Below are 26,258 nucleotides of genomic sequence, written 5' to 3' on the forward strand. Positions count from 1 at the left end.
GAGTTTAATGTCACTTTAAATCCAAGGATTCCCACAATATAGATTCAATGTCTGCTTGTCTATGTACTTGTCCGTCAGTAGTCAGGACCGGAATGTCACTGGAATTCCTTCTCAGTTCTCTTCTTCTGCCAAAAATTTTTAAGAAGAAAAAGATGTCTATCTGGTGTTTCCTTATTTTTTTGCAGGAAAACATTGGGTTGTTGACTTCCTCTCCCCTCCCTTCCTTCCTTCTTTCCGAAGGTACTCATCTGAGAAAAAGGAGAACCAAATGATTGTTCCTGTTCTCTATCTTAAGTCATTTTATGCACTGTCCCCACTGCACTCAGTGCTAAACCTCACAGACAGGGAGAGCAAAAGGATACGAGATTCATAAGAGGGCATTGAGAGAGCCAAGGAGAAGACACAGCCCTCCCTTCTCAGGGATCAGTAAGTAGATTTCCATATTGATTGTGCAGATGTGTATTTGACATATTAGCAACCTGTGTATGGTACATTTCACATTACATACAATAAATGTTTATTTGTTCCCAATTGTTTCTTAATTTTTTAAACCTCCATATGGTCTGAGGTTATTGATGTTATCACTTTTCTGCAGAAGACCTGAAGTCTGGGGCTGGCTTAAAAGGCCTTTTTGTCCTCTCTCTAATATGTGCTGGGAAATCTTAACATTGGAAATTGATTTTTTTCTATGTGCAATGACTGCACTTTTTGCTCAGGCTTTTATTAAACGTTATGCCATGTACTCAGTAATGATATGCCAATAAAAACACAAACGGATTGCTCTCCAGTATATATGCTGTATATGCATGTATGTTTACTGTACCTTTATGCACATGGGTCAGCACCTATTATGCTCCTTTGAATGTAATCACATTTTATGAGGTTGGTTGCTAGTTGGATGCCACTTGGCTGTCACAGCACAGGTTACGGCCATAGTAGGGTCAAATCGGTTTATTGGTAAAAAAAATAAAAAATGAAAAGAATAGTTGATCTAATTTTAACAATTTATTTTCTTTATGGATGAGTGTCTTTAGGAACCATAAAAATGGCTTGTATGGCTGAGACTGTATCAAGAAATATGTGTTAGAATACAGGAATATGCTTATGCTAGTGTGTTGTGATGTTTCCGTCTTCTTCTGCTCCCTGACTGTCATGCTTTAAATCTGGAGTCCTCAAACTTTCTAAACAAAGGATCAGTTTACTGTCCTTCTGACTAAAGAGGGTCTAGACTGTGGCATCAATGTGAATAAACAATGCCACACAGGCTTAGTGTTCCAGAGTAAAAAGACTACTTAGCACCTTTAGTCTGTGGGAGAAGCAATAATGCCACATTGTTGGTGTCAGTGGGGGGAAATAGTGCCAGTATCTATCTGTCCATCTATCTATTGTTCTGTCAAGGTTGCACCACTGGAAGGGTTAATAAAGGTTTTGCCTGGAGTTCTCTGTAGCCAAGTACACATTTTCATGTAAGGTAATTATTTTGAATATGTTTGGCAGAATGTCCAAACAGTCACAAATGTCTTTGAAAAGAGAACTGAGACATCAAACGTTAGCCAGAAATAGGTAGAATACTCTCACAGTTCAGTTATTGAAACAGCCACCAAACATTTATATCATCATTTTCAAAAACATAATTAGCGAAAGAAGTCTTTAATTAAATTCCCGGAGGAAATGCAAATAGTTCAGGAAATCATCCGGAAAAAAAATACATTCAAGTACCTTCATTTTATGAATAAACTGCCGTAGATCCTCAAATCATCTCTGAATTGGTGCTGACATTGTCCTTTCTTCTGGAGGGTGGCTACTTTTGTTCCCCATAGTCCCTGTGGGTGTGGCAAAGTTGCCCCCCTCCAGAAGGAAGGACAGTGTCAGCACCAATTCAGAGATGATTTGAGGATCTACAGCCGAGTGACACACAAATAAGATACATTTTTGTTAGTAGGGTACTTGAATGTATTTATAAGGTTTAACTCCTGAGTTAAAGCATCAATGCAAACAGTTTCCTTTTATTGTTCTAACTGTCCCAAACTCCCTAATGGTAACATTTGATCAGTTGCTATGGGTTTCGGTACAATGCATGTCATCATTACCATTTACATTGCCTTATTAAAGAAACCAGCTGAGGCCCTGACAATTTACTGCATATTTACTGTATAGCAGGCCTCAAAATTTCTACTCGCCCCCTCGCAATTGGTGAGTGGAATGTCATCGAGGTGCATCGCCGGCTGGACCAGGGATGGGACACTACCGCCGCAGAAATCGTTAGCTTCTATTCTCTCTTCTCCTCCTCTATAGCTGCAGCTACAGAGAGGCCGAGGAGGAGAAGAGAGAATAGAAGCGAACGATCGCCGCGCTGGTAGTGTCCCATCCCTGGTCCCGCCGGCGGCACACCTCGATGACATTCAGCTCCACTGTCTTCCCTTTGGCTGTCTTCTGCAGCTTCCTGAGACCAGCCAGAAATGTAGGTAGCGTGGGAAAAGAAAGATTTACCTCCCTACATTCAAGATCTCTGTACCACCCCACCACCATCACCACCAGGAGAAAGAAGAGGGCACCTCAATACCATCAGCTAAGTGCACTGTAAGTCCCTTTTCTTTCTTCCTTACACCGCTGACCTCTGCGCTGTGCGTCACACTGACCTCTGCGCTGTGCGTCACACTGACCTCTGCGCTGTGCGTCAAACTGACCTCTGCTCTGTGCATCACACTGACCTCTGCACTGTGCGTCACACTGACCTCTGTGCTGTGCGTCACACTGGCCTCTGTGCGTCACACTGACTTCTGCACTGTCGGTCACACTGACCTCTGCGCTCGCTGTGTGTCACTGTCCTCTGCGCTGTGCGTCACTGACCTCTGCGCTGTGTGTCACTGACCTCTGTGCGTCACACTGACCTCTGCGCTGTGTGCCACACTAACCTCTGCGCTGTGCCTCACACTGACCTCTGCGCTGTGCCTCACACTGATCCCTGCGCTGTGCCTCACACTGATCTCTGCGCTGTGCCTCACACTGATCTCTGCGCTGTGCCTCACACTGATCTCTGCGCTGTGCCTCACACTGACCTCTGCGCTGTGCGTCACACTGACCTCTGTACTGTCCGTTACATTACTGACCTCTGTACTGCTGATCTCTGTACTGTGCGTCACACACAGCTGGCCTCTGTATTCACCATTGCACTACTGACTTCTCTACTGTGCATTGTTACCAATCTCTGTACTCTGCATCACACCACTGACCTGGCAGTTGGGGCAACTGGTGGCGAGTAACTTTTAAGGCCTGGCTAGTATCTCAGTACTTGAAATTTTGAGCCCTGCTGTATATAAATATATATACAGTATATGTGTATAGCTACATAACATATAAACAGTCAAATGTACAGCACATCTGACATGCAAAATAACAGTTTCTAAAAGTCACACCATCCACACACAGAGTCCTCACTCTCTTTTTCTGTATCCCCTGTTATCAATGAACAGGAATCCTCTATACTGAGTGTTCCTGTTCATTCATAACATGAGGACATGGTATGTTTACTATAACTACAACTATGAATGAACAGGAGGTGATGTAGATCACTTCCCATTCATTCATAATTGAGGATATAGTAACCATACCATGTCCTCAATTATCTACAAACACTCAGCGATCACTGATCACTGAGTGTTTGTACTTGCTCTCCTCTCTGACACCACTCTAAGCGAGCGGTGCAGGGAGGAGAGCTCAGCCTCCTGTGACAGGCTGTCTCCGCCCCCACACCGCTCTGCTGGACTTTGATAGGCGGCTGAGCGGTGTGGGAGGAGAGACACCGGCCGCTTACAACGCTCTCCTCCCGCAGCGCTGTCACGGGAGGATGGTGTCACTTTCTCTCTAAAATTATAATATGTGTATAGGGCAGCGTTTCTCAACCTTTTTCCAGTCATGGCACATCTTGAAACAGGGCTCAAAATTTCAAGTCCTGAGCTACTAGCCAGGCCTCAAGAGTTACTAGCCATTACTAGCCCCACCTAACCCTGATCCTGCCCCGTCCTTAACTCCGCCCCTAAACACACCCTCTTAAATATTCTTATGATAACTCTTATCTTATGATAGTTGCCGCTTGTAAACGGCAGATTAGGGATTCCTGCTGCAGGAAAACACAAGTTCCTGACACAGGAATCTCTAATCACACCTGAAATATACTTTAGGTGTGAATGGGGCCTAATATACACATACACTAAAGGTGCCCATACACCTGCTGATTATCGTACGATAATTGGCAGGCGTATGGGCAGCGTGCAACCGCTTCTACTGTAAGGTCGTATGACTTCGTCTTCCAAGCATGCTGGAAAATGTGCCGAAAATCGTACGATTTTTAGCGGGTTGGTGGCGTGGTCGGAAGACGAATGCCGCACGGGCCGATGTGCGCAAGCGCACACTGCCCGCTCAGCACTGCAATCATTGCAAGTCCTCCTCTCAGCGGGGACGGCTTGCGATGATCGCAAGTACGATCTGACAGTCCAAGATGGATGTTATAAGCCCACCACACACATAACATAATATACTCCCCCCTTATTAACCCCTCCCCACACACATAAAATAATACGCTCCCCCTTATCAACCCTTCCACACATAAAATAATACGCTGCCCCTTATTAACCCCCACACATATAAAATAATACGCTCCCCCCTTATTAACCCCCCCACACATAAAATAATACACTGCCCCTTATTAACCCCCCACACACAAGCAGACCTCACTAATCACCCCCAGATAACCAGGGATCGATCCTCCTCACATACATCCTTTCTTTCGGCCGGAGCTCAGAACTGTCAGAGCTCCGGCCGAAGGAAGCTGCTCTGCGGTCTGCATCCGACACAGATGCAGTCCGTGGAGCTGCTCCCGCAAGTCAGGTACACAGTATGCGACCGTGTGCCTAACATGTCACCTGGCTGCGGGCCACATAGTACTGGCTCGCGGGCTGGAGTTGGGCTGGGGACCGGTACTAGGAGACCCAAATTTCCACTTGCCCTCACCTTATTTTTACTCGCCACATGCGAGCAGGCAAGTGAGAATTTTGAGCCCTGTTGAAAATATACAAAATCTAGAGACACCCCAGTTTAAAATGTAAAAATGTGCATGTAAAAAAGTACATAAACAAAGTGTGAGGCCACAACCTAAATACCAAACCTGTAATCTAGACAGGAGCGAACCGGGGCAAATAAGCACATCAGAGCCCCCCATTTCACACCAGAAAATCCCCTTTTCACCAGGAGCCTCCTTAACATCAGATTCCCCCTATCACCGACGATCGTGCTGTGGATGTCATTATTTTCTATTGGCACCCCAGTTGCACTTGACGGATCGCTTGGTGTCCCGCTGCGATTCCGCCTGTACAAATGAACATGATCGTGGCTAAAACAGCTGTGCATCACAAAAAAAAAAGGTCCATGAACCTTTTTTCTGCGATTGCCGCGCGGATGTACTCCATTGAAATCAACAGGGCCGCACGGCAATCACTGTCTGCAATTGTGCACGAACGTGCGATCCCGAGACGCGCATCCCGGATCGCTCAGGTCTGCACTAGACCCTTAAAGTGTTGCATCTCGTCACACCCTAGTGATAGACTTGACAATGCTGTCAGTTTCAAAAGGGTTGGCATTGGATGCATTATAGAATGGATGCAGGTATGCATATTTTTCTTGTTTGGTATATTGTTCTCTGTGTGCGAGGGCTTACATCAATCAGATCCGATAACATAAAAGCAATTGCAGATAATCTTTTTTATCACTTATTTAATTTGCAAACCCCAGAGTCTTGCTCTGACAATTCAGGTTCATGTTTCACTACGTTACAGGTAGAAGAAAATACAGTATATCTTGATTTAGTTTTTTGTATTTTGTTCTGGCCACATGCCTTTCTTTTCAAGCTGCGTAAATAGATTGAGGTTCAGGAAACCTCAGATGAGCATCAGGAAATGAAAGTAACATTAAGTTCTTGGGATGGAAACATTGTTAATGAGTGCTGAAACATATTGGAACAATGTTCCACTGGTAATAATATCCCCTTGACGATACAAAAAACAAATAAATGTTGGCTTCTGGTATGAAAGAAGATATACCTTGTCTGCAATATATACCTTGTCTAGTCCCTTAGGTTCCATTCACACAATGCTGTTTTAACACCTCTCTCTGGGCAGGTCCAATTATGCAAATGTAATCAACACCTGGTTGCGATTAACAGATTATGTGGATTGGAGCGACATTCACCATATTTATTCCCAGAGAATTTTAGTACAAATCATTCTGAATTGAGAAAGCTGGTGTGATAACCAGTGAAACATCTTCAAGAAAAATACAGCAAGTCCAATTGCTTTGACATATTTTTTACAGATTTCACAGAATTGAGAAATAAATGGGCATTCCTATATGTTCTATTTTGGCTCCCATGTGACTGCAGTTAGGGTAGCAATGAAAATAAGGCGCCAGAGCCTCTATGTTATGAAAGAAGTCAAAAGCATAATAAGCTCTAGCATTTCTGGCATTTCTCTACAGATACTGGCGGAACTACCAGGGTCGCAGCGGTCGCAATTGCAACCGGGCCCTGACGTTCCGCCTGCTGGGGGGCCAGCGAGGAAGAAGAGGGCCCCCCCAAGATCGTGCCGCTCCTTCCCTGCCGCTCTGCCACCCGCAGCATGTACGGGCAGCTGTGCGGGAGGGCTGGAGGGGCTGTCACACTAGTCCCTTAGAATGTGCTGCAGGCACCGCCAGGCAGCACATTCTGCTGTGTGAGGACCCTCTCCACTTAGCCCCATATTATAATGTATTGCTGGGATTAGTAGTCCCGCATAGCTGGTGGTATTCTGCATTGCTGTATGATGACAGCAATCCAGAATAGCACCAACTATGCGGTACTATATTTTTAAGTAGGGATACACCAGTGCCAATACTGTGCATTTTCATGAGTACTCATACTCGTGAAAATGCCTCGCTACTAAACGCAGATACCGGTGTTCTGTCGAGAGCGCCGACGTAGTCGAATTTGCCGACCTCAACATCTTTGCTTGCACACAGACCAGTATTATCGAGGAAACCAGGATTTATTCACAAAGTATTTTGTTTAAATTGTTAATTGTGACCGTTAATAATATTCCATCTATCATTTACTGCCATCCATCATTCACTGCCATGGATGGTATATTATTAACGGTCCCAATTAACCATTACAAACAAATACTTTGTAAATTAATGCCGGTTTCCTCGTTAATCCAATCTGTATGTAAGCGCAGATACTGGGTCGGCGTTCTCGGCGTTCTCGACAGAACACCGGCACTAAAAAAAAAAACATGCAGTGCCATGGCGGTGGGAGGTTGGGCCCTTCATGGTTTCTTGCACCGGGGCACTGAAGGTTCTAGTTACGCCTCTGTCTCCAGACCTTATTCATAATACAGTTACATACAGACAAGTAGCTTGTTGCATAGATTTTCTGCAGGAAAAGTCACCTTCCATTTATTAATGCAGGACCTAACCAGTAGGGTAGTAAATCTGGCATTAAGGGAAGGATACAAATGTGATTTAAAATACACTTTTTTTTGTAGCGGGGTATCCAATGCATGTTTTTCAAGTAGGTCTGTTGGTGAGTGCTATGGGGGAGAGAGAGTACCAAGACATTTACAAAATTTTTTAACATTAATTGTATATTCTTAAATTATAGTAGAGTATACACTGAGTGGCCAGTTTATTATGACAACCTGACGTTTGTAGGCAAATTAGCTATAATTAGCTATAATTTTGCGCTGAAGTTGCTAGAGGGCCAGACTAGGGCTGCAACAACTAATCGGCATAATCGATTATAATCGATTATTGAAAAAGTTGTCAACTTTTTCAATAATCGATTAATCGGCTTCCGATCAGTTGTCCCACAAGTGTTTAAAGACTGGACTGTCTGCCGAAAATCTGGGTTTGAACGTGTGAATTGTGGCCGTCAGCGACTAGTCAATGTTAGGGCAGAACGGGGAGTGGCAAGAGTGGTACAAGACAACAGAAGGGCAACAGTGCAGTGTCAGATTCCTCGCATCACCTTTCAACATCTCGTGGAGTCACGAGGTGGCCCAACAAAGTCATCTCGTGGCCCAACCAAGTACTGAAGGGGTGGTCATAATAATCTGGCCACTCAGTGTATATTTACAGCCTACTGTCTTATGTGACATAAATTAGAAAATCTGTGTGCTAATGTAAATTTGTTATTGTTATTTTTTGCAGTGGTAGTAGAATTTTTGCCTATTTTAAATACTATATATAATAGATTACATTTTTTAAATAATTCAAACATAACCTGCAGTTATATATTCACCATATGTTTGTATATTTCTCTCTGCAGCTGGACAATGCAGAAAGATGCATATGCCATAAAGGATTATACTTCATGTTTCACACAATCAATGCCTTCCTTTCTAAAGTGCAGTAGACTGTCTCCTTTAATTGAGGAATACAAGCCCCATTTTCCACATTACCAGTATGACCACCCAGTGGACAGCCTGCACTGTTTTCATGAAACTTTTGCAAGTGGGTCACACAGAAGAAAGAGTGCTCCTTCCAAAGTGCCAAATGACATTGACACCAAAGATCCTAAGAGCCAAGTGGAGTCAAGCAATAAAGACAAGCATTTCATTTCTTCACCTCTTCCTTTACTTTATCATTTGCCTCCTTTGTCAACTTATAATGCCAAAATGATTGAGTTGTCAAACATGGGTCTGCAGTACTACAGAACAATGGATCCCTTTTGGCTTAACCCTCTAAAACAAGAATCTCTTAGGACTAATGTAATGTGGCCTCCTGGACCCCTGTATTTACACCCATCTTATCCCGTTTTCCATAAACACTACCCTGAGACAATGTTCCCTTTTCAAGTACCCACTCAAAGCCTTCACATGTGTCACAGCCTTGACACTGGTCTCCCAGACAAAGATGCCATAAATATAACCCAAACTGATGAAAGTGAGGACTCCAAGCAGAAGGTTGAGAGAGTAGATGTCAACATTCAGATTGATGAGAGTTTCTATGTGGAGGTTGGAGATCAGAAACGTTGGAAATGCCCCATGTGTGAAAAGTCATATACATCTAAATATAACCTGGTGACACACATTTTGGGGCACAGTGGCATTAAACCCCATGCTTGTGCCCGTTGTGGTAAGCTGTTCAAACAATTGAGCCATCTGCATACTCACATGCTAACTCACCAGGGCACCAGGCCCCACAAGTGCCGAGTCTGTAATAAAGCTTTTACCCAAACCAGTCATCTAAAGCGACATATGATGCAGCACAGTGATGTGAAGCCATACAACTGTAGGATATGTGGCAGGGGGTTTGCCTACCCAAGTGAACTTAAAGTTCATGAGGCAAAACATGAGAATGGCAGAGAGAATATTTGCGTGGAGTGTGGACTAGACTTCCCCACACTTGTACAACTTAAAAGACACTTGACGGTACACCGGGGCCCTGTGCAGTACAACTGTACTGAGTGTGATAAGACATTCCAATACCCAAGCCAACTTCAGAATCATATGATGAAGCACAAGGACATACGGCCCTACATCTGTTCAGAGTGCGGCATGGAATTTGTACAGCCGCATCATCTCAAACAACATTCCCTGACTCATAAGGTCAGTTTTATTAATGACTATTTGTATGTCTTACAAAGATCTTCCTTTTCATCTTGTTTCTCATATTTTCATTTATATTGGGCTTTGTATATGAAGCCTTATAGACCTTACACCACATGGATAGCAAAATCCAAAAACGTAAACCGTAAGGTGGAACTCCAGCCAAAAATGTTTTTTCTTACCATTTATGTAGGTTTATTGGCATCTGCATTGTCTGTATAGCTTTTCTCTGTTTCTGTTGTCTGTGATTGAAGAATAATAGATGAAATTTCTCTTCAATTCCTGTTTGGTAACCACACAGGATGTGAAGAAAATCACACTAGGGACACAGCCATATACAACTGACAGCTGTTTTAACTCTTAGGCTAGGTTCACACCTAGGCGATTGAGCTGATCAGCTTTTTTTGTGTGGTTGTCACTCATTTTTGTTTGCGCAATTTTAGCTTTAAAAACTAGGCGGTTGTCGCTCGGTTTTTAATGCACAGACCCAAACTGGGCAACAACCACCGAAAAATAGCTCCTGCACGTTTTTGTGTGACAGGTGATTTCTACCAAGCGACAAATCGCAAAGGTGTGAACAGCTTCCATAGAATTGAATGCAAATCTCTGTTTTGTGCGATATCACATGGATTTATCCTAGGTGTGAACCCAGCCTGAGGCCCATTTCACACAAGCGTCATCAGTTCAGTCAAGGTTCACAGATACAAAAAAAACTGATGAAAACTAAATCAGTTTACATCAATTTGCACATCCGTTGTCAATTCAGTTCATATCAGGATTTTTTGTTATTATAGTATAGTAAATTCTTTGCTTTTCCTCATCCTTTCTTAATCCTTGGGTATTCACCATCCACCCATTCTGTGCCAGTCAGCTGCGCTCCCTCTTTTTTTCCTTTTGTGTTCAGCTTCACACAGTCAGACACCCCGGTCTAACAACACAAGGAGCCGCACACCGGCCTTAGCACATCATGCCACCCTAGGAGTGCGCTAACTAATTAGACTACTTTTTTCTAACTTTGCTTTCCCCCAGCATGCATTGAGCTTTCCATGCTGTATTACGACATCAGTCCCAAAAACACAGACGTAACCTGAACTGATGTAAACTCATCATCAGTTTACATCAGGTTACATCAGTCAGTCAAAACGGAGAGCTGATCCGTCTCTAATTGCAGACCTCAACTGACACTGATGTTTCGTGATGTAAACTGTAGGTCATCAGTTTTCATCCACACTACCATAGAGATGCATTGTTGTTCGCTTTTCAACCTGACAACCTGAATGCTCATGTGAAAGGGGCCTTATCCACACTATTAAAAAACTGCTTTTGCTGCTGTCCTTGTCTTGTTGGAGTAACTATTATTCTCACTTCTTTCACGGTGTGTCCCACCTCCATTCTCACGAGAATGGCATCTCCTTTGCTCCTTCTCTTTCTGACGTTATTGGGAGCCGACTAGTCCGGCCCCCCACAGCTCTGCCCTCTTCTTGCCACTGTATTAAAGCTGATGCCTGCTGGGATATGTGGTGTGCTCCCAATGACATCAGAAACAATGATGATGATGTGGAACCTGATGTGCAGCATGGAGCAGCAGATCACAGCAGACCAATGTTGAATTTGCTAGGTGTGTGAATATATTTTGTAAGCTAATCCAGCTAAAAGGGTATTAAAAACATGGGGGTGACGTTCCTCTTTCTTTCTTTAACCTATATATAACCTTGAAAACACATTTTTGGCTGATGTTTCACTTCAAAGAGTAACTACATAGTAATGTATGTTGACTGTTACATGTATAAAAGAAGATTTTAAACTTCTCAGCTTGAATAAGGTAGGGGAATAGTATTTGATGGTTCAATCCATTCAAACCCAATATCTCAATTTCAGTTATTGTGGATGTTTAGGAGTCAACCACTGGCTTTGTTATCATTTGGTGACTTCTTTACAAAGATGCCAATATAGTTCCCCCCACCACCAACATTGAAACTAAGTAAGGGAATCTCACTCTTTCAAATGCATGTTTTATAAAAGTAAATGGAGGACCAGTAAGAGTTAGGGCCATGTCACACCAGCTACTTTGTAACAATGATCTGAAGAAGCTACACATATTTCTGCTTATTTTCTCTGATATTTGTAGTTAACCAGAAATTTGCCACTTTAGCTGCTACAAATGATTGGTGTGGCGTCATCACTAGCAGCCACACTCATAACATGATTAGCTACTAAAGCTGGTGATTTTGTAGATAGTTTTAACACTGCACAAAGTCAAATACTCAGCAACTATGCTACAAATAGTGGCAACACTAGTAGCTAGCAACAAAAGTACCAAGAAGAGCAACTCAATAGCTGCTACCAATCAATAGGCATGTGCACCAGACATGGTTTGTTTCCATTTGTTTCAGATGTTTCCTTATTTCATTGATCAGAATTCTGATCTGGAAGTCTATTAGTTTCGGCATATGTATTCGGACGAATCCGAGATTTTCATTAATTAGGCATGAGTTAAAAATGATAATTATGTTGCAAAAAAATTATATTAAATGTTTACTTTTTTCTTTTTAACTTTAGTCAGTCCACAGAAACAATAAAAAAAAAGTGTGCGGTTCCTTCTGACAATTCATACCAGACCCTTTAGGTTTGGTAAGAATTTTACGGGGATCCCCAACACCAAACAAAGAAAATGTGTGGGGCTCCCCCTAAAATCCCTTACCAGACACTTGATCCTAGCAGCAGCCTGGCAGAGGAAGGGGGAGGATGAGCACCCCCCTCCTGCAACATACCAGGCCATATGCCCTTGACATGGGGAGGGTCCTTTGACTGGGGGCCCTGGAAAAGCACCTTGTCCCCTTGTCGATGTGGTCAAGGGCCTCTTCCCCAAAACCCTGGCCAGTGGTTGTGGGGGTCTGCGGGCAAGGGGGGCTTGTAGGAATGTTGATGCCCCCTTTTATTAAGGGGCCACCCAGATCCTGCCCCCCATGAATGAGTAAGGGGTAGTTGTTACTCCTACTCATTCAACAAATATAGTAAAATAGTAAATAAAGACACCACACTGTAGAAAACGTTCTTTATTGGGAAAAAAACACAGTTTTTTAACAATTCTTTTATTAAACACAAAAATGTAAAAAAAAATGTCAGTCCAGCGTTGATCATGTCGTCCAGCGTTGCAAATTGTCCCCATCCTGGAATCCTGACGCCCCCCGCAGACCCGACGAAAAGAAAAATACCCGCTGCTCGCTGACCGACGGAATGTTTACACCGGGCAGTGGGGGAGAAATAAACAAAGCCTGCTATTGGCTATTTCAAATTGAGATAGCCAATAGCAGGCTGGCTATTGCACCTGCCCACTACCTGATGTCAATCTGAGAGGAACGAACCTGAGAGAGAAAGTTCTGCTCCTCTGCTGATTGACAGTGGGCGAGAAATAAACAAAGCCTGCTATTGGTTTTGCAATTTGAAATAGCCAGTAGCAGGATGGCTATTGTTCCCACAGAGGAGCGGACCTGAGAGAGAAAATTCTCTCTCAGATCAGCTCCTCTGCTGATTGACAGAAGGCAGTGGGCGGAGCAATAGTCATCATGCTATTGGCTATTGCAATTTGAAATAGCCAATAGCAGGATGGCTTTTGCTCCCGCAGAGGAGCAGACCTTAGAGAGAAAGTCATTCAGAATGTCAACAAAGAGGCAGGCAGCTGTCACAGAATAACACTTAGCTCGCTGCTCCTTTGTTCCATTCCGAATGACATTCGGGAAACATTTTGCACGCATCTGAATTCCGTTAAGAAAAATATTCGGATTCCTTCAAATTCATTATTTCTGTAATTCGGAAAATTTGGATGCATCTGAATGTCTGAATATTTAGAAATTAATCTGAATATCAATTCAGAATAAAAGGATCGCACAACCAATCAGTGCACACCAGACAGAAATTTAAACACAGATGTCTTGCCTACACAATCTCTAGTGTACAAGAAGCCAGTTAGTAATTAAAACCACCTACATACATCCAAACCTGCAATCAGTTTTTAGGTTGGACTGATCCCTTGCATTTTCATTGATCCTGGGTTTCTGTCAGGGTGTTTAGAGCTTGATTGCACCCGGGAAACATTAATGATTGTTCAATAAATAACTACAATAATAACATAGGAAATGCCTTATAAACAATATTCATATGTTATGTCTAAATATAGGGTGTGAAAGAGCACAAGTGTGGGATCTGTGGCAGAGAATTCACCCTACTGGCCAACATGAAGAGGCACATTCTAATCCACACTAACATCCGAGCCTACCAGTGTCACCTCTGCTTCAAAAGCTTTGTTCAGAAACAGACTCTGAAGGCGCATATGATTGTCCACTCCGATATCAAACCATTCAAGTGCAAGGTGAGAGAGTGTATTTATCCTCTTCATCCATTACATGGCATTTACAGTTACCAATCATGCCAAATGGAAAACTGGAGATTTTCAGCTCAAGTTCCTAACTGACACAGGTCACACACAATCCTCCTTTAATGTTCCCCAACTCTCCAAACTGTCAAAAGGAGTTAATCAATAAATGAAGCATGAATAACAGATGTTCTGAAATAACTGATACCCAGAGCCTAATATCTGCATTGCCTACATAGAACATGACCTAGGGTGACACATAGTTTGTTGCTGATTGTCAGTAACACATTAGTGTGTATTATAAAAGGTTCCAGCCTGCCATCTACCTGCTATTGCCTTTCAGCCAGGTCCTCATTCCTGATGTCCGGTACACTGTGTACATTTTAATTTGTGGAACAGCATAATGTGTACTTACAATTTACCCACCTAGGACCAACCTTCTAGTAGTGTAGAGAAACAGTGTACCCTATTCTTCTAGTCATTGTCTCTAGGCATACCAATGCAAAGAGAGGAAACTCGCTTTCAGCCTCTCCACCTCCAGCCTTGGTATGGCTTGTGAGGTTATTATTGATTCTGGCTATTATTGATTAATGTGATTTATAGGCTATGTGGTTTGGGGAGGTGAGGTTAGGGTTGGGGGCAGAAAGTAAAAATGAGGTTCTGCCCGTACTTCTGACTGCCATTGTACCCTTTGACCATCCATAATTATTTTTCCAAAAATGGCCTCTATGCAGGGCCATATTTGTATAAAAGGCTATTCCTTAAGGATTAAAAAGTTCAGGGGTGGTTTTGGAGGTTAGGGTGTTCTTTTATTTCATTAGTTATCACATTTTGCTCTTACAGTATATTACCATGCAAAGATAAAACCTTAAAGTGACATTAAACCCTCAGATTTTTAACATAAAACAATACTGTAATGTGTGCCTTACTGTAATCCATGGTAGTTTCCCTTCCATTTGCTGCTCTTCCTTTTAAATTTGTATCTCTTCTCAAGCTGGGGGAGAACTTCGCTTTGCAGCTGAGTGCCTCTTCCTGTAGTGCTGGCTCAGGTTGTTAACCTACGCACAGACACCATGTATCCATTTCAGAGACAAGGCAGTCTGCTGCAAAAAAAAAAGTCATGTCCACCATGAGAAGAGATGCAGATTTAAAAGGAAGAGCAGCAAAGAGAAGGGAAACTACCATGGATTACAGTAAGGCACACATTACAGTATTGTTTTATGTTAACAAATCTGAGGGTTTAATGTCACTTTAAGCTATTATTGTTCAAGCACAAAGTTCAGATGGCACAGGTATAGTACAGTTAGGGTTGTCAGCTATCCAGTTTGGAATAAGACAGCCTGGTTTCTGACCTCACTGTCCAGTGGTGACATTTCAGTCTTGTCTGCATAATTAACATATTCAGACTTAAATGTCACCATGAAAGAGAAAGGCCAAAAACCAGTTGAGTTCAAGATGACTGAAGGGGGTCACAGAATGTGATTTGCAGAGAATGGCAAACTACTGGTGTAAAAGGAAATTATAATTGTTTTGTGTCAATATTATTTGATACTTTAAGGCCTCCTTCACACTGCCGCGCATATACGCGCGTATGTGCGTATATGCGCGTACGTGCGTATTGTACCATATGCAACATATGCAAATAAATGGTTCCATACACATAGCCGTGTATGGAGCCATATATTTGCGTAGCGCATATATGCGCAAAAACAGAATGGAACAGAGATGTGTCCTGGCAGCGTACTTCTGCGTATTTACGCGCACATACGCGTGTTTAAGTGCATATACGCTTATATATGCGCGTACAAGCATACAGCACATTAAAAATTCCATTACGAGTGATGCATTCTGGGATTGCATATAGTGCACGCATATACGCTCGTATATACGCGCATAGACGCGTATATACGCAATATACAATTTTGCTTGCGTTGTGTGTGAATGAGGCCTTAAGGTTTATACATTTTAAAACGGATGACTTATGTCTATTCTTTTTACTATTTATATAACATCTCTATTTTATAAATACCGGTAAATGTTTAATACAGGGTCACCCATAATCACTGGTGTTACAGAATGTTATGGGTTTTCTAAATAGAGAGCACAGCAGAATATGTTCTCCTTCAGACAATTTTTTTCCGAGTGAAATAATCATTTATTCAGTTATAACTTTTGGCTTGAGCTATTGAACTCTGCAAACAGAGCATCTAAGAATAGACAGATAAATATGCGAAAATGTGCCACTTGATGGGTGGAAAAAATGCAATATTTATCATATTAAAACCTTTTTTTCATTGTTTTAGTCCTAAACATAATAAAGAAAACATAGAATACATACATTTACCACTATTCAGAGCTTGCACATAAATGATTTGTTTTTCACCTGGCATAGAGTGCCTCCTACTGGACCAACACTGTTATCTGTCGAATAAACTTAATTGCTGTCTTTTTCCAGCCCTATTATGTTATTATGTACTACATACATGAGTCATTCTTCCAGGCCAATTAATGATTGCACAGTGAAAGGGATTTTATTCTTCCTGTTTCTCACTAAGACCAACTTGTACCTTAGCCCTGCCTGTGTTCCCTGATGCTTTGTGAATATGAATGATTAGAAGGAAACACAGAGGGGACATAAACATGCTTTAATTCCCACATTACACTTGTCTGGTGAGAAGTTAACACTTGATTTGTCAGACTCTGCATGCGTCGCTTTCATCTGCAATAATGGAGAGAGAACAAATGAAATGTGTTTTGGCTTTGCTGTACCCCCTGCCAACATGGCAAAGAACTCAAAGTGATCTAGGTGGTGTTGACTCTCTTTATCTGGCCTGTGTTCAGTAGGATTAAGGCAATGACCAGATAGCAGCATTCTGGCATACAGCTCCTCCTCAGGAGAAGGAAGGATATAAGTGCCTGAACTGCCTTCATAACAATGGTTCACATGTCCCCTGGGAATGGTTTGCAAAGAGATTTCATCTTGCTTTCTCTTATACATCCCAGGGCTTCCTGTTTTCTCACGGTCTTTTTTGGACAATTTACAGTCACTCTTATTCTGGTTTTCTCTCTCTGGCTTTCTGAGGAAAGAAACACCCCTCTTATAAGGGAAGACAGCTCAGCAGCGGCCTTTGTAGCTCTCTGCAGGTCTCTGGTTTCCATTACTTGTTTCTCATAGTGAATGTGACATACCAAAGGAAGAACGGTGCTGTGCGGAGCATTTATGTTAGTTGTGTACCATTGTGTTAAATAACATTCCTTGCAAATAACTCAGTTTTGTATACTATTTAGTCCTTTTTTCTACAACGGGTTATGACCAGAGCTAAATGTAGAAAATATGATGTCCTAGGGCTATGCACATCACTGAATAATCACGTTATTTTATATATTCTGCACCACTTTTATTAATGGTCAAATAATGTCTCAAAAATGAAAATGCATCACTGCAGGAGAACAGCTGCTGTTTCATTGTACATCCACAGGTCAAATGCCTGAACAGAGACAAGAGGTGGCTTGAAATTACACTGTATATGGGGAAGGCTCACTATTGAAATCTCTTTAGGGCTTGTTCACACCAAGATTACATTAAGGAAGAACTTCAGCCTTACCTGTTTCTATCTTCTTCTGCCTCTAGTGCTTGCTAGAAAACTGTGTATTTGTAAATTTCTCCCTTTTCGATCCCCACTTTGACTAAATTTTTATTTAAGGGCATTGCAGCAGACACACTTTCTGTCTGAAGACCTCCGTCTCCTACAAAACTCACTGACATTCTTAAGGTGCCCACACACCTTGCTATAATCGTACATTAATCGCGGGATATCCCGCGATCGTGCGATTATCGTAAGGTGTGTGGAAGCCGTGCAACCTCTTCTACTGTAAGGTCGCACAACTTTTATCTTATGAACATGTTCGAAAACCCGCCGAGAATCGTACGATAAAAGCCGGACGGGCCGGTGTGCGCAAGTGCACACTGCCTGTTCGGCACTGCGGTCATCATAAGCCCGTCCCTCAGCGGGGCGGGCTTGCGATCATCGCAAGTATGATCTGCCTGTCCAAGATGGGCAGATCGTACATTTTTTAAATTACATTACAACCCTCGCAAGACAAAAGTCTTGCAATGGTTGTAAGGTGTGTACCCAGCCTTAGATTTGCCTTTGAGACACCCCAGAGGGATTTACTGCTGATGTGCCCTGTGTGGTGCAATCTACTTACATAGGGCCAGTTTCATCTGGCTGAGAAAGAGTTACTGCAGAGCCTGTCCCCTCTGCATACTGAAGCCTAAAGCTGGCCATACACCTTACAATTATCTGCAGATTTTCTATGGTCAGATGGAAAAGGTGCAACAGATTCCTCCATCTACACTTAACTGTGTGGATGGAGTCATCTCCATCTGGGCCAATCTGTTGCACTTTTTCCATTTGACCACAGAAAATCTGCAGATAATTGTAAGGTGTATGGGGCACTTAAGAAAAGCAGCAAACAGTATACTGTAAGTTGTGTTGTTTTCTATGTGTGGAAGCAACATTGTTTCCTAGTATATAGAGCTGTATTGCTGTTTTTTTTTTTAATTGTACTAGGTGATGATGTGTGCTATATAATTCATTTATACAGAAGAAGTATGGAAGGAAAGCTAATACTAGTGTCTTACACTGTGTGGATACTATATAGTGTCTATAAGGGCTCCACCTGTCTCTTCCCACATGCTATTGAAAAGCAAGGTTGGTCACGTGACCTTTATTTTCTTTTTATTTAAAAAAAAAACTGCACATCATGCAGGGGAGACATATACAAATACAGAGTTCAAAATTTCAACATTAGGGCTTTTGTAGATGGGCAAAGATACTTAGTATATTTAGATTTATCTGGCGTGCATTTGAGATACGTTTAAGATATGTTGACCTGCAGTTGATGTCTTTCTAAACTGCCTAAAGCTGCTTTTGCATTTGCATTGCCATGCATTACAAATGTGCTGCATTCTCTTTATAAAGAGATGCTATGTATTTGACTTGAATAAAGAAAGGCAGGTTAATGCACCAAAACTCAGTGGGCAAAGTGCATTGGTGTTTACAAACACCAATGCTGTGCAAAAGCAATACTGTGCTTTTTGCTTTTTATCTGTGCTGGGAAATAAGGTAATATGCACAACAGCACATCAGGTGTGAATAAGCCCTTAATGAGACCTTGTCACCAACTTAACAAAATTGCAGGTAAAAGCACAGTTAATTAAAATGCTTACTTGTAGTGTTTTTCCTTTCCATAAATGTTTTTGTTCACTTGTAATGTGCCTTTGAACTTGCTAGAAAATGTGACTGATCCAGGATAATTAATTTCCTAATACAGCCCCCTCCCTCCTTTAACACCATAGCCCTCTCCTCTTCTTGGAGTGTCTAATTACTGTCTGTGCTGGCCCAGCTTCTCTGCCTTTCCCCTCACTTCCCTACATACACTGTTATGTAGATGCTGGGGGTCGGAGTGTAGGGCAATATATAGTGCGTCACTTGAGTGACAGCTTTAGTCTGCTGGGGCTGCTGACATCACATCCAAGATGGTGGCTCCCAGCAGCAGTCTCATGACCTGTAGATGTCTACACAAGGAAAGCTAAATAACATCCATAAAATACGGTAAATACACATATAATTTATTGGGAAGATTTTTGTTGAAAATAATGGTCTGGCAACAGGGTCTCCCTAAGGTGCCTAGAGAGATAAGAGACAGTTAACAATAAGGTTGGGTTACACTATTGCTGTTGCTTTCCCCAAAATAAGATTGGGACACGGAATGCATATTTATACAATTAAAATAGTGCACATTTAAACTACATACTTTCATAAGAAAGATCTTTGAAAGCTCGTGGACTCGTACCTAAAGATGGCTGCTCTGGGGCTGTTATTCTGATCCTGGCCTAACTTAGAAAATCACTAAACTAGAACATGTGTGTGCATAGCAGGTGTCCCAACAACTCTCTGCTTATATGCAAGTTCTGGGTTACTAAGCATCTTAAAGGATAGCTATAGTCAAAAAGTTAAAACAATTGTATTTCTATTGTATATTGAATTTTCATCAGTTCTATCCCATTCCTAATAACCATATTGATCTAGAAGTTTGTAAACGTACTTATTGAAGATGTCCATAGGATGTACTTCCTCAAAGCACTGACACCATTTCACTCAGCCCTGTGAATATGCACTTTCTTGTGTCATAACTCCCAGAGCCTCCATTCTGAACTACTCCATTCAGAGCCTCAACTTCTGAACAATGTAACATTATCATTGTTTGCTGGATGCAATGCATCATGGGATATGTAGTCTAGACAAATCAAGATTGCATCACATCAAGCAGCAGGTAAAGAGATGTATAGCACACTGGGAATCCAGTAAGTTGTTGGAAATGATGGGCAGATAGAAGGCAGCACTCACTACATAAAAGGGATTTTTTTCAAGTAAGCTTTGATTGCTTTATTATTGTGTACTGTATGTATTCTTATTACAATGATGATGTTATAACAGGATAGTATATGCTGTGACTTTACAACTCCTTTAATAAAGATTAGAAGGACAGCTCCCAGGGTTCTATCCGGTGAGGCCACTGCTTTGTCACACCACGAGTGACAATGTTACTGCCGTACAGATCAGACGGTGTCTGGTTGGATCCGTTGCTATGTGTATATGTACAGTATGCAGAAGTGTGTTTATAAACTCCAGATGTTTTGGTTTAGCAAAAAAATCTGCACATTCAAAATCTTCAAAGTAGTGATCATAGATGAATAATCAATACTGCTTTACATTCGTTGATCATTTTATGTGTGTCATGTAAATGCATGTGAAATCCATCATTGCTTTTAGATCTCGCTTTCCAACAGACATTGCACAGCTGGTGAACGATCAGTTGGATTGATACGAATTATTGAAGGGGATTGTATGCAAAGGATAGATTTCCATCTTTAGAAAAAGAATTTTAGTAGGTCATAAGTGGTGGTTTTCCGTACTTGAGTTCTTTGATTAGTGTTTGTTTAGTTGTGCTTCTATATTTGGACATTTTTGTGTGACAAGCTTTTCTTCTGAATGACATTTCATAAGACTTGACAATGTTTTCCCAGCTGTGTGGAAAGGAGTTTAACCGAATGCACAACTTAATGGGCCACATGCACCTCCATTCAGACAGCAAGCCCTTCAAGTGTCTATACTGCCCCAGCAAATTTACTCTGAAAGGGAACCTCACCCGGCATATGAAGGTCAAACATGGAGTCACTGAAAGAGGATATTACTCTAGAGGTAAGATCACACAGCAATAATCATCTTGTCTTTGGATTTTATTAGAATGGTGATATGATCATCAGTTGTTATACAATACAGAGTAATAAAACAACATATGAAAAGGAAAAGGCAAAAAAAAGGCAAAAAAAATAAATAAATAAATAGGTCTTTAATATCTTTAATGTACAGCAGTATTGAAAAACCTCCTTGTATTGCTCATTATGATTAAGTGTTAACTTAGCTCACAGCTACAACACCTACAACACCTGAAACCAGCTCTCTTCCTCCCAAAATAATTCAAGGTACACACCAGTCAAACTTGAATATTAAACCTTATGATGCCTTACCAGTTGAGTAGTTCACCCTACTCCCCTTTGTTTACAATCTGGTGATCCTGGAACACACCTGCTAGTGCTGCCAGAAAACACTTAATGCTGCAAAGAAAGCAGGACACACTAGAGCTGGTTGTGCTTATCCTGTAGTTCAGTGTTTCTTAAACTATAGGTAAGGATATTAGGTTACGCACGTGGTGCATTTTGGTTTGAGGCTGCCCTAGGCAAGATGAAACTCAGGCATTCCCCCACTAAATTTGACCCACCCCTTCCTGTTTTTGACTTTTTGTATAACCTGTCAGTCGCTGGATTCAGCGCACACACTGTATCCAACTTTTGACATATTCTGCTATTAGTGTAGCCAGAAAGCTGAGGTCTCAGGTGGGAACTGCAGGTTTCAGGTGGGCTGTGGAGGGTCTATGGTGAGCTCTGTGTGGTCTATTATGGGCTCTTCAGGGTTTATGGTGTACTCTGCAGGGTCTATGGTTGGCTCTGAGGGGTCTATGATGGGCTGTGAAGTATCTCTGATGGGCTCTGCAGGGTCTAAGAGGGGCTGTACAGGATCTGTGGTGGGCTCTGCAGCCTGCAGAGTCCACCACAGATCCTGTACAGCCCCCCTGCGACCCTGCGGAGCCCACCATAGACCCCACAGAGCCCACCATAGACCCTGGAAAGCATCTTGAGACCCTGCTGGTTGTGCAGGGTTTGTGGTGGACTCTGCAGGATTTCAGGGGGGCTGCGCAGGGTCTGTGGTGGGTTCTGCAGGCTGCAGAGCCCACCACAGATCCTGCACGGCCCCCTGAGACCCTGCGGAGCCTGCCATAGACCCCACAGAGCCCAACACAGATTCTGCAGAGCCCACCTGAGACTTTCAGGTGGGCTGTGTAGAATCTATGCTGGGCTCTGCAGGGTCCCTTTACCAGCAGTGTGATCCTCTTACCTGCATCTGCCGCCCGCTGCTGGACCTGGCCTCCTCTGCTGTGGGCTAAGTGCACCCGGCCTCCTACGCTCCCGGACTGGCACTTCCGAGTCCCGGCTTCCTTCGTCGCCCGATCGGAGCTGCGGGATCTGGATCCGCCCCCTCCTGCTGCTGCGCCTCCTCCAACCCCGATTAGGCAGCTGAGGCTGCCTAATTCTGTGCAGCCAAGCTTGCCTGACTGTTCTGGGGGCAACATTTTTGCCGCCCCCCCCCCTGGAAAGTGCCACCCAAGGTAAACGCCTTGTTCACCTACGGCAGATACGCCTCTGGTCACGTATGTATTTGTTATGGGTTGTCACTTGACTGTGTAGCCTAATTTGTCCAAGTGTGAAATCAGTGTATCATTGGTGAGTGATAACGCACACAGACTTTAAAGGCATAGTCCAGCGTTTGAAAAAAATAATATAGCAAACACATTATAAAAAGAAAATATGTGCATATATTTTGTTTTTTTTTATTTGAGCTTGCAAACCATTGCAACTGCGATAAGTAGATCATGAGTGCAATGTTCCAGCAGATACCTTCTCCCAGCTTGTGGGTACAATGTTTTGACACAACTACTTGCATAACAAAATATGGGCTGTTATCCTCTTGATCACTGGGCAAGCATAGTCAGACCTTCTGTCTAATACAAAGAAATAACCAATAGGCAAGTGTGGGACACACATCTTGTGGGAGGGTGGGCGGTACTGTTTCATTTCAGTGTGATCCTACCACTGAAGATGCACTGCTGGCTAGTAATCTAATAACAGACCTTATGGAGCCTGAGAAGCCATCAGTACAAACAACCCCCCTTCAACCCCCAAGTAGCAAGAGCCTTCCAGGTATGCCTAAAATCACAGCAGCTAGTGTTTGAGTGGGCTAGACCAGGATGTCAGTGCAGATACATACTGAGCTGTCAGGTTGCCACAACTGTGCAAGAGTTGGGTAAGGGTCTGTGTCAACCGCCTTTGTGCTAATGTATTGGCATCAGTTTGATATGCTTCTGAGATCATTCAGAATTAATTGACCGGTACAATTCACTTGCCATAGACCTGCATTTGACCTGCTTTTATCGTAGGTACACATTTCTCTGGGTTCAAGAAAGTGTACCACACCAACTTTGATTGGTAGGCACAATGAAAAATAAGGTTTTAGTAAAGGAAATGGTTTATTGTGACATGTTCAAGCTACAGCTTCCCTCTGCCAGATCGCAGGTCTGAACGGGGATCAATGTCTGAATAGCGAAGTATCTCCACCAGCCCAACATACCTTATTATTACTGGCCTGGGGAGGGGGCAAATGCCCTCTTGCTTTCCGTCTCACTCCTCCCATGATGCCTGGTTCATGTTAGTTTATCTCTAAACTTCCCCAATCCCTTACTGCACCATAAGTACGACTGATGCAAAAAAATGTGTACTGGTGGGGTGGGGGGTGAAAGTTAATTTGCTTCCAAAGAGGGGCATGACAGAAAATGTTTGAGAACCATTGGCTATTGCATGTTTTTTACATTACTGCCAAGCAACATATAGAGACTGTATTGTCTTCCGGCAAACTCAAACAAATTATGTTCATGTGAATTTCTTCACAGATAGTTTTTCTATCTTTCCTCTATCAAATGCATGTGCAGTGTACAGGACACCTTACACATCTGACTTTTGCACTTCAAACATGTAAATGTGGAATATTGAAGGAATCACTGTTTACTTGCAACCACTGTATAGTTCTGGAATTAATTCCAATGGTATATGAAAAAGGCTCATTATAAAACTTAGCATGATCCCAGTTTTCTTCTATCCGTAGGTCTGAGCAGAGGAAGAGCGGGCCTCTCCCACTCGATTGTCCTGCGGAGTGTTGAACAGAAAGAACCGTTTGACCTGTCTAGAAAGCGAAGAGTTAAAGAAACAAGTCACAGTTCAGATAAGGAGAGAATAAAGGGTAGTTATTTACAAGAAGAGGAGGATGAGAACAGGTCCAGCATTCCGACAATGTACAAGGAGGATGTGGACTGTGAATCAGATCATGGCTTTGAGGAACATCATAATGTAATGAAGATGAAGTGTAATAAAGAGAAGTACAATCTCCATACAGAAAGAGATGCAGAAAGGACAAGTCACCACCACAAAGAGGAAGAAGAAGAAGCTTTTACAGATCAGTATGAGGGAACTATGGGACTATCTGTTCCTGATTACTTATATTTCAAGAACAGAAACATAAGCCAAAATAAGCTACAGGTGCACTGAATTCACACACAGAGGATTGAAAAAACTGACTGTGGCCTTAACTACTCAAAACTGAATTAACAACATAATAATTGTGTGATTTAATTAGACACATTCAGTCATATTTAGCAGGGCAGTGCAAATAACAATGAATTTATCCAAAGTATAACATTCTTTTACAAATAATCTGAAATGTCTCAAACCTAAGCTGACTGCAGTAATTCTAAAAATGATTGGTTGCTAATGGTTAATGAACTTTGCACCCCGTCATTTCCCTTTGCATTGCCTTACCTGCTCTCTACTTGATCAGCAGAGGTAGATTAATTCCACATAGACCCTTGGTATAGTGACATCTTTGGGTCCACTGAAACCCCACCTTCATATCAGCAAATTAATAACTTGAGCTTGAGGATGTGTACAAATATCAGTACTGATCAGATTATGTACCCAATTTGTAAATTAAGTGGTTTGGATCATAAGATCTGCGCTTATAGAGTCTAGAGCAGGGGTGGCAAACACAAGGCCCGCGGGCCGAATCCGCCCCGCCGGACCTTGTAATGTGGCCCGCACTTTCATCCTGTGAACCCCTGACACAAATCGCCTTAGTGCTTTGCCTCCTTGACTGACAGCAAAGCGACCAATAGCGGCTCAGCACAGCGTGCATTATCCAATCAGAACGCGCCCACCCCTGCTACGAACCTGGCGATGACCAGTTAGCTTGCAGCATCCCATAATCTGCCCGGCTCCCGCAGCAACAGCATAGAGAGGGCGGGGAGACGGGCCCTGCCAACCAGCTGGTGCTTTGCTGTAAGTGACGGGAAGACCTGGCCAATCCTGACGACGGGCAGAGGTCGCGGTCCAATCAGAGGCGTGCGACAGCGGCTTTTCCTGTTTCCGGTGCCAGGCTGGGTGTCAGGAAGCTGGAAGTGTAAACAGAAAGAGTCGGGTGCAACATGGCGGGGATTAAAGGTACTTTGTGCTGTTGTGTCTCCTTCTCCCCGATCGAGTCCATCATCCATTCGCACTCCACTCAGTGCAGAACTCCTATAGAACATGCAGGCTGCCCCAGCACCTCACACAGAACATTGCTTTCACCCCATTATACATCACCCGGGGCTGGTCACATACATTACAGCACCCCGGGATCACACAGACAGATACTGATCAAGCCATAATAGGCCCACTGAGCAGTCAGTTCTGGCAATTTATGTAGAAATTAAGGGAAAAAAAATCTAACTCTAGCCAAATGTTTTTTACTTTTGTACAGAGAGAGAAGAGTTACCATTTCTTTCAGGTTTTGCTTTTATTAGTGACCCCAATGGGGAACTTTTCTCACTTCCTGTCCCTTGTGACACCCTCACAGAAAATGTTGGGGAAAAAGTAGCAACTGAATGCAGAGGCAACTATTTATGATAATAAAGAGTAGATGCATAGTCCTATACAACCGGCCCTTTGAGGGTAACCATACTGCTGATGCGGCCCCCGATTA

At 42.7% G+C, this 26,258-nt stretch overlaps 1 protein-coding gene across 1 annotated transcript; it reads left to right on the plus strand.

Annotated features, from left to right (window-relative positions):
• The first annotated feature begins 316 nt into the window (after window positions 1–316).
• On the plus strand, window positions 317–24,807 carry ZNF366 (zinc finger protein 366). The gene is made up of 5 exons (XM_018558235.1): window positions 317–426; window positions 8,354–9,635; window positions 13,813–14,004; window positions 21,101–21,275; window positions 24,351–24,807. The coding sequence occupies exons 2-5, from the start codon at window positions 8,361–8,363 to the stop codon at window positions 24,788–24,790; spliced, it is 2,082 nt and encodes a 693-aa protein (XP_018413737.1). The 5' UTR covers window positions 317–426; window positions 8,354–8,360; the 3' UTR covers window positions 24,791–24,807.
• The last annotated feature ends 1,451 nt before the right edge of the window (window positions 24,808–26,258 follow it).

Source organism: Nanorana parkeri, unplaced genomic scaffold (genome assembly GCF_000935625.1).
Source record: "Nanorana parkeri isolate BGI_ZX_2015 unplaced genomic scaffold, ASM93562v1 scaffold327, whole genome shotgun sequence".
Lineage (NCBI taxonomy): Eukaryota > Metazoa > Chordata > Amphibia > Anura > Dicroglossidae > Nanorana > Nanorana parkeri.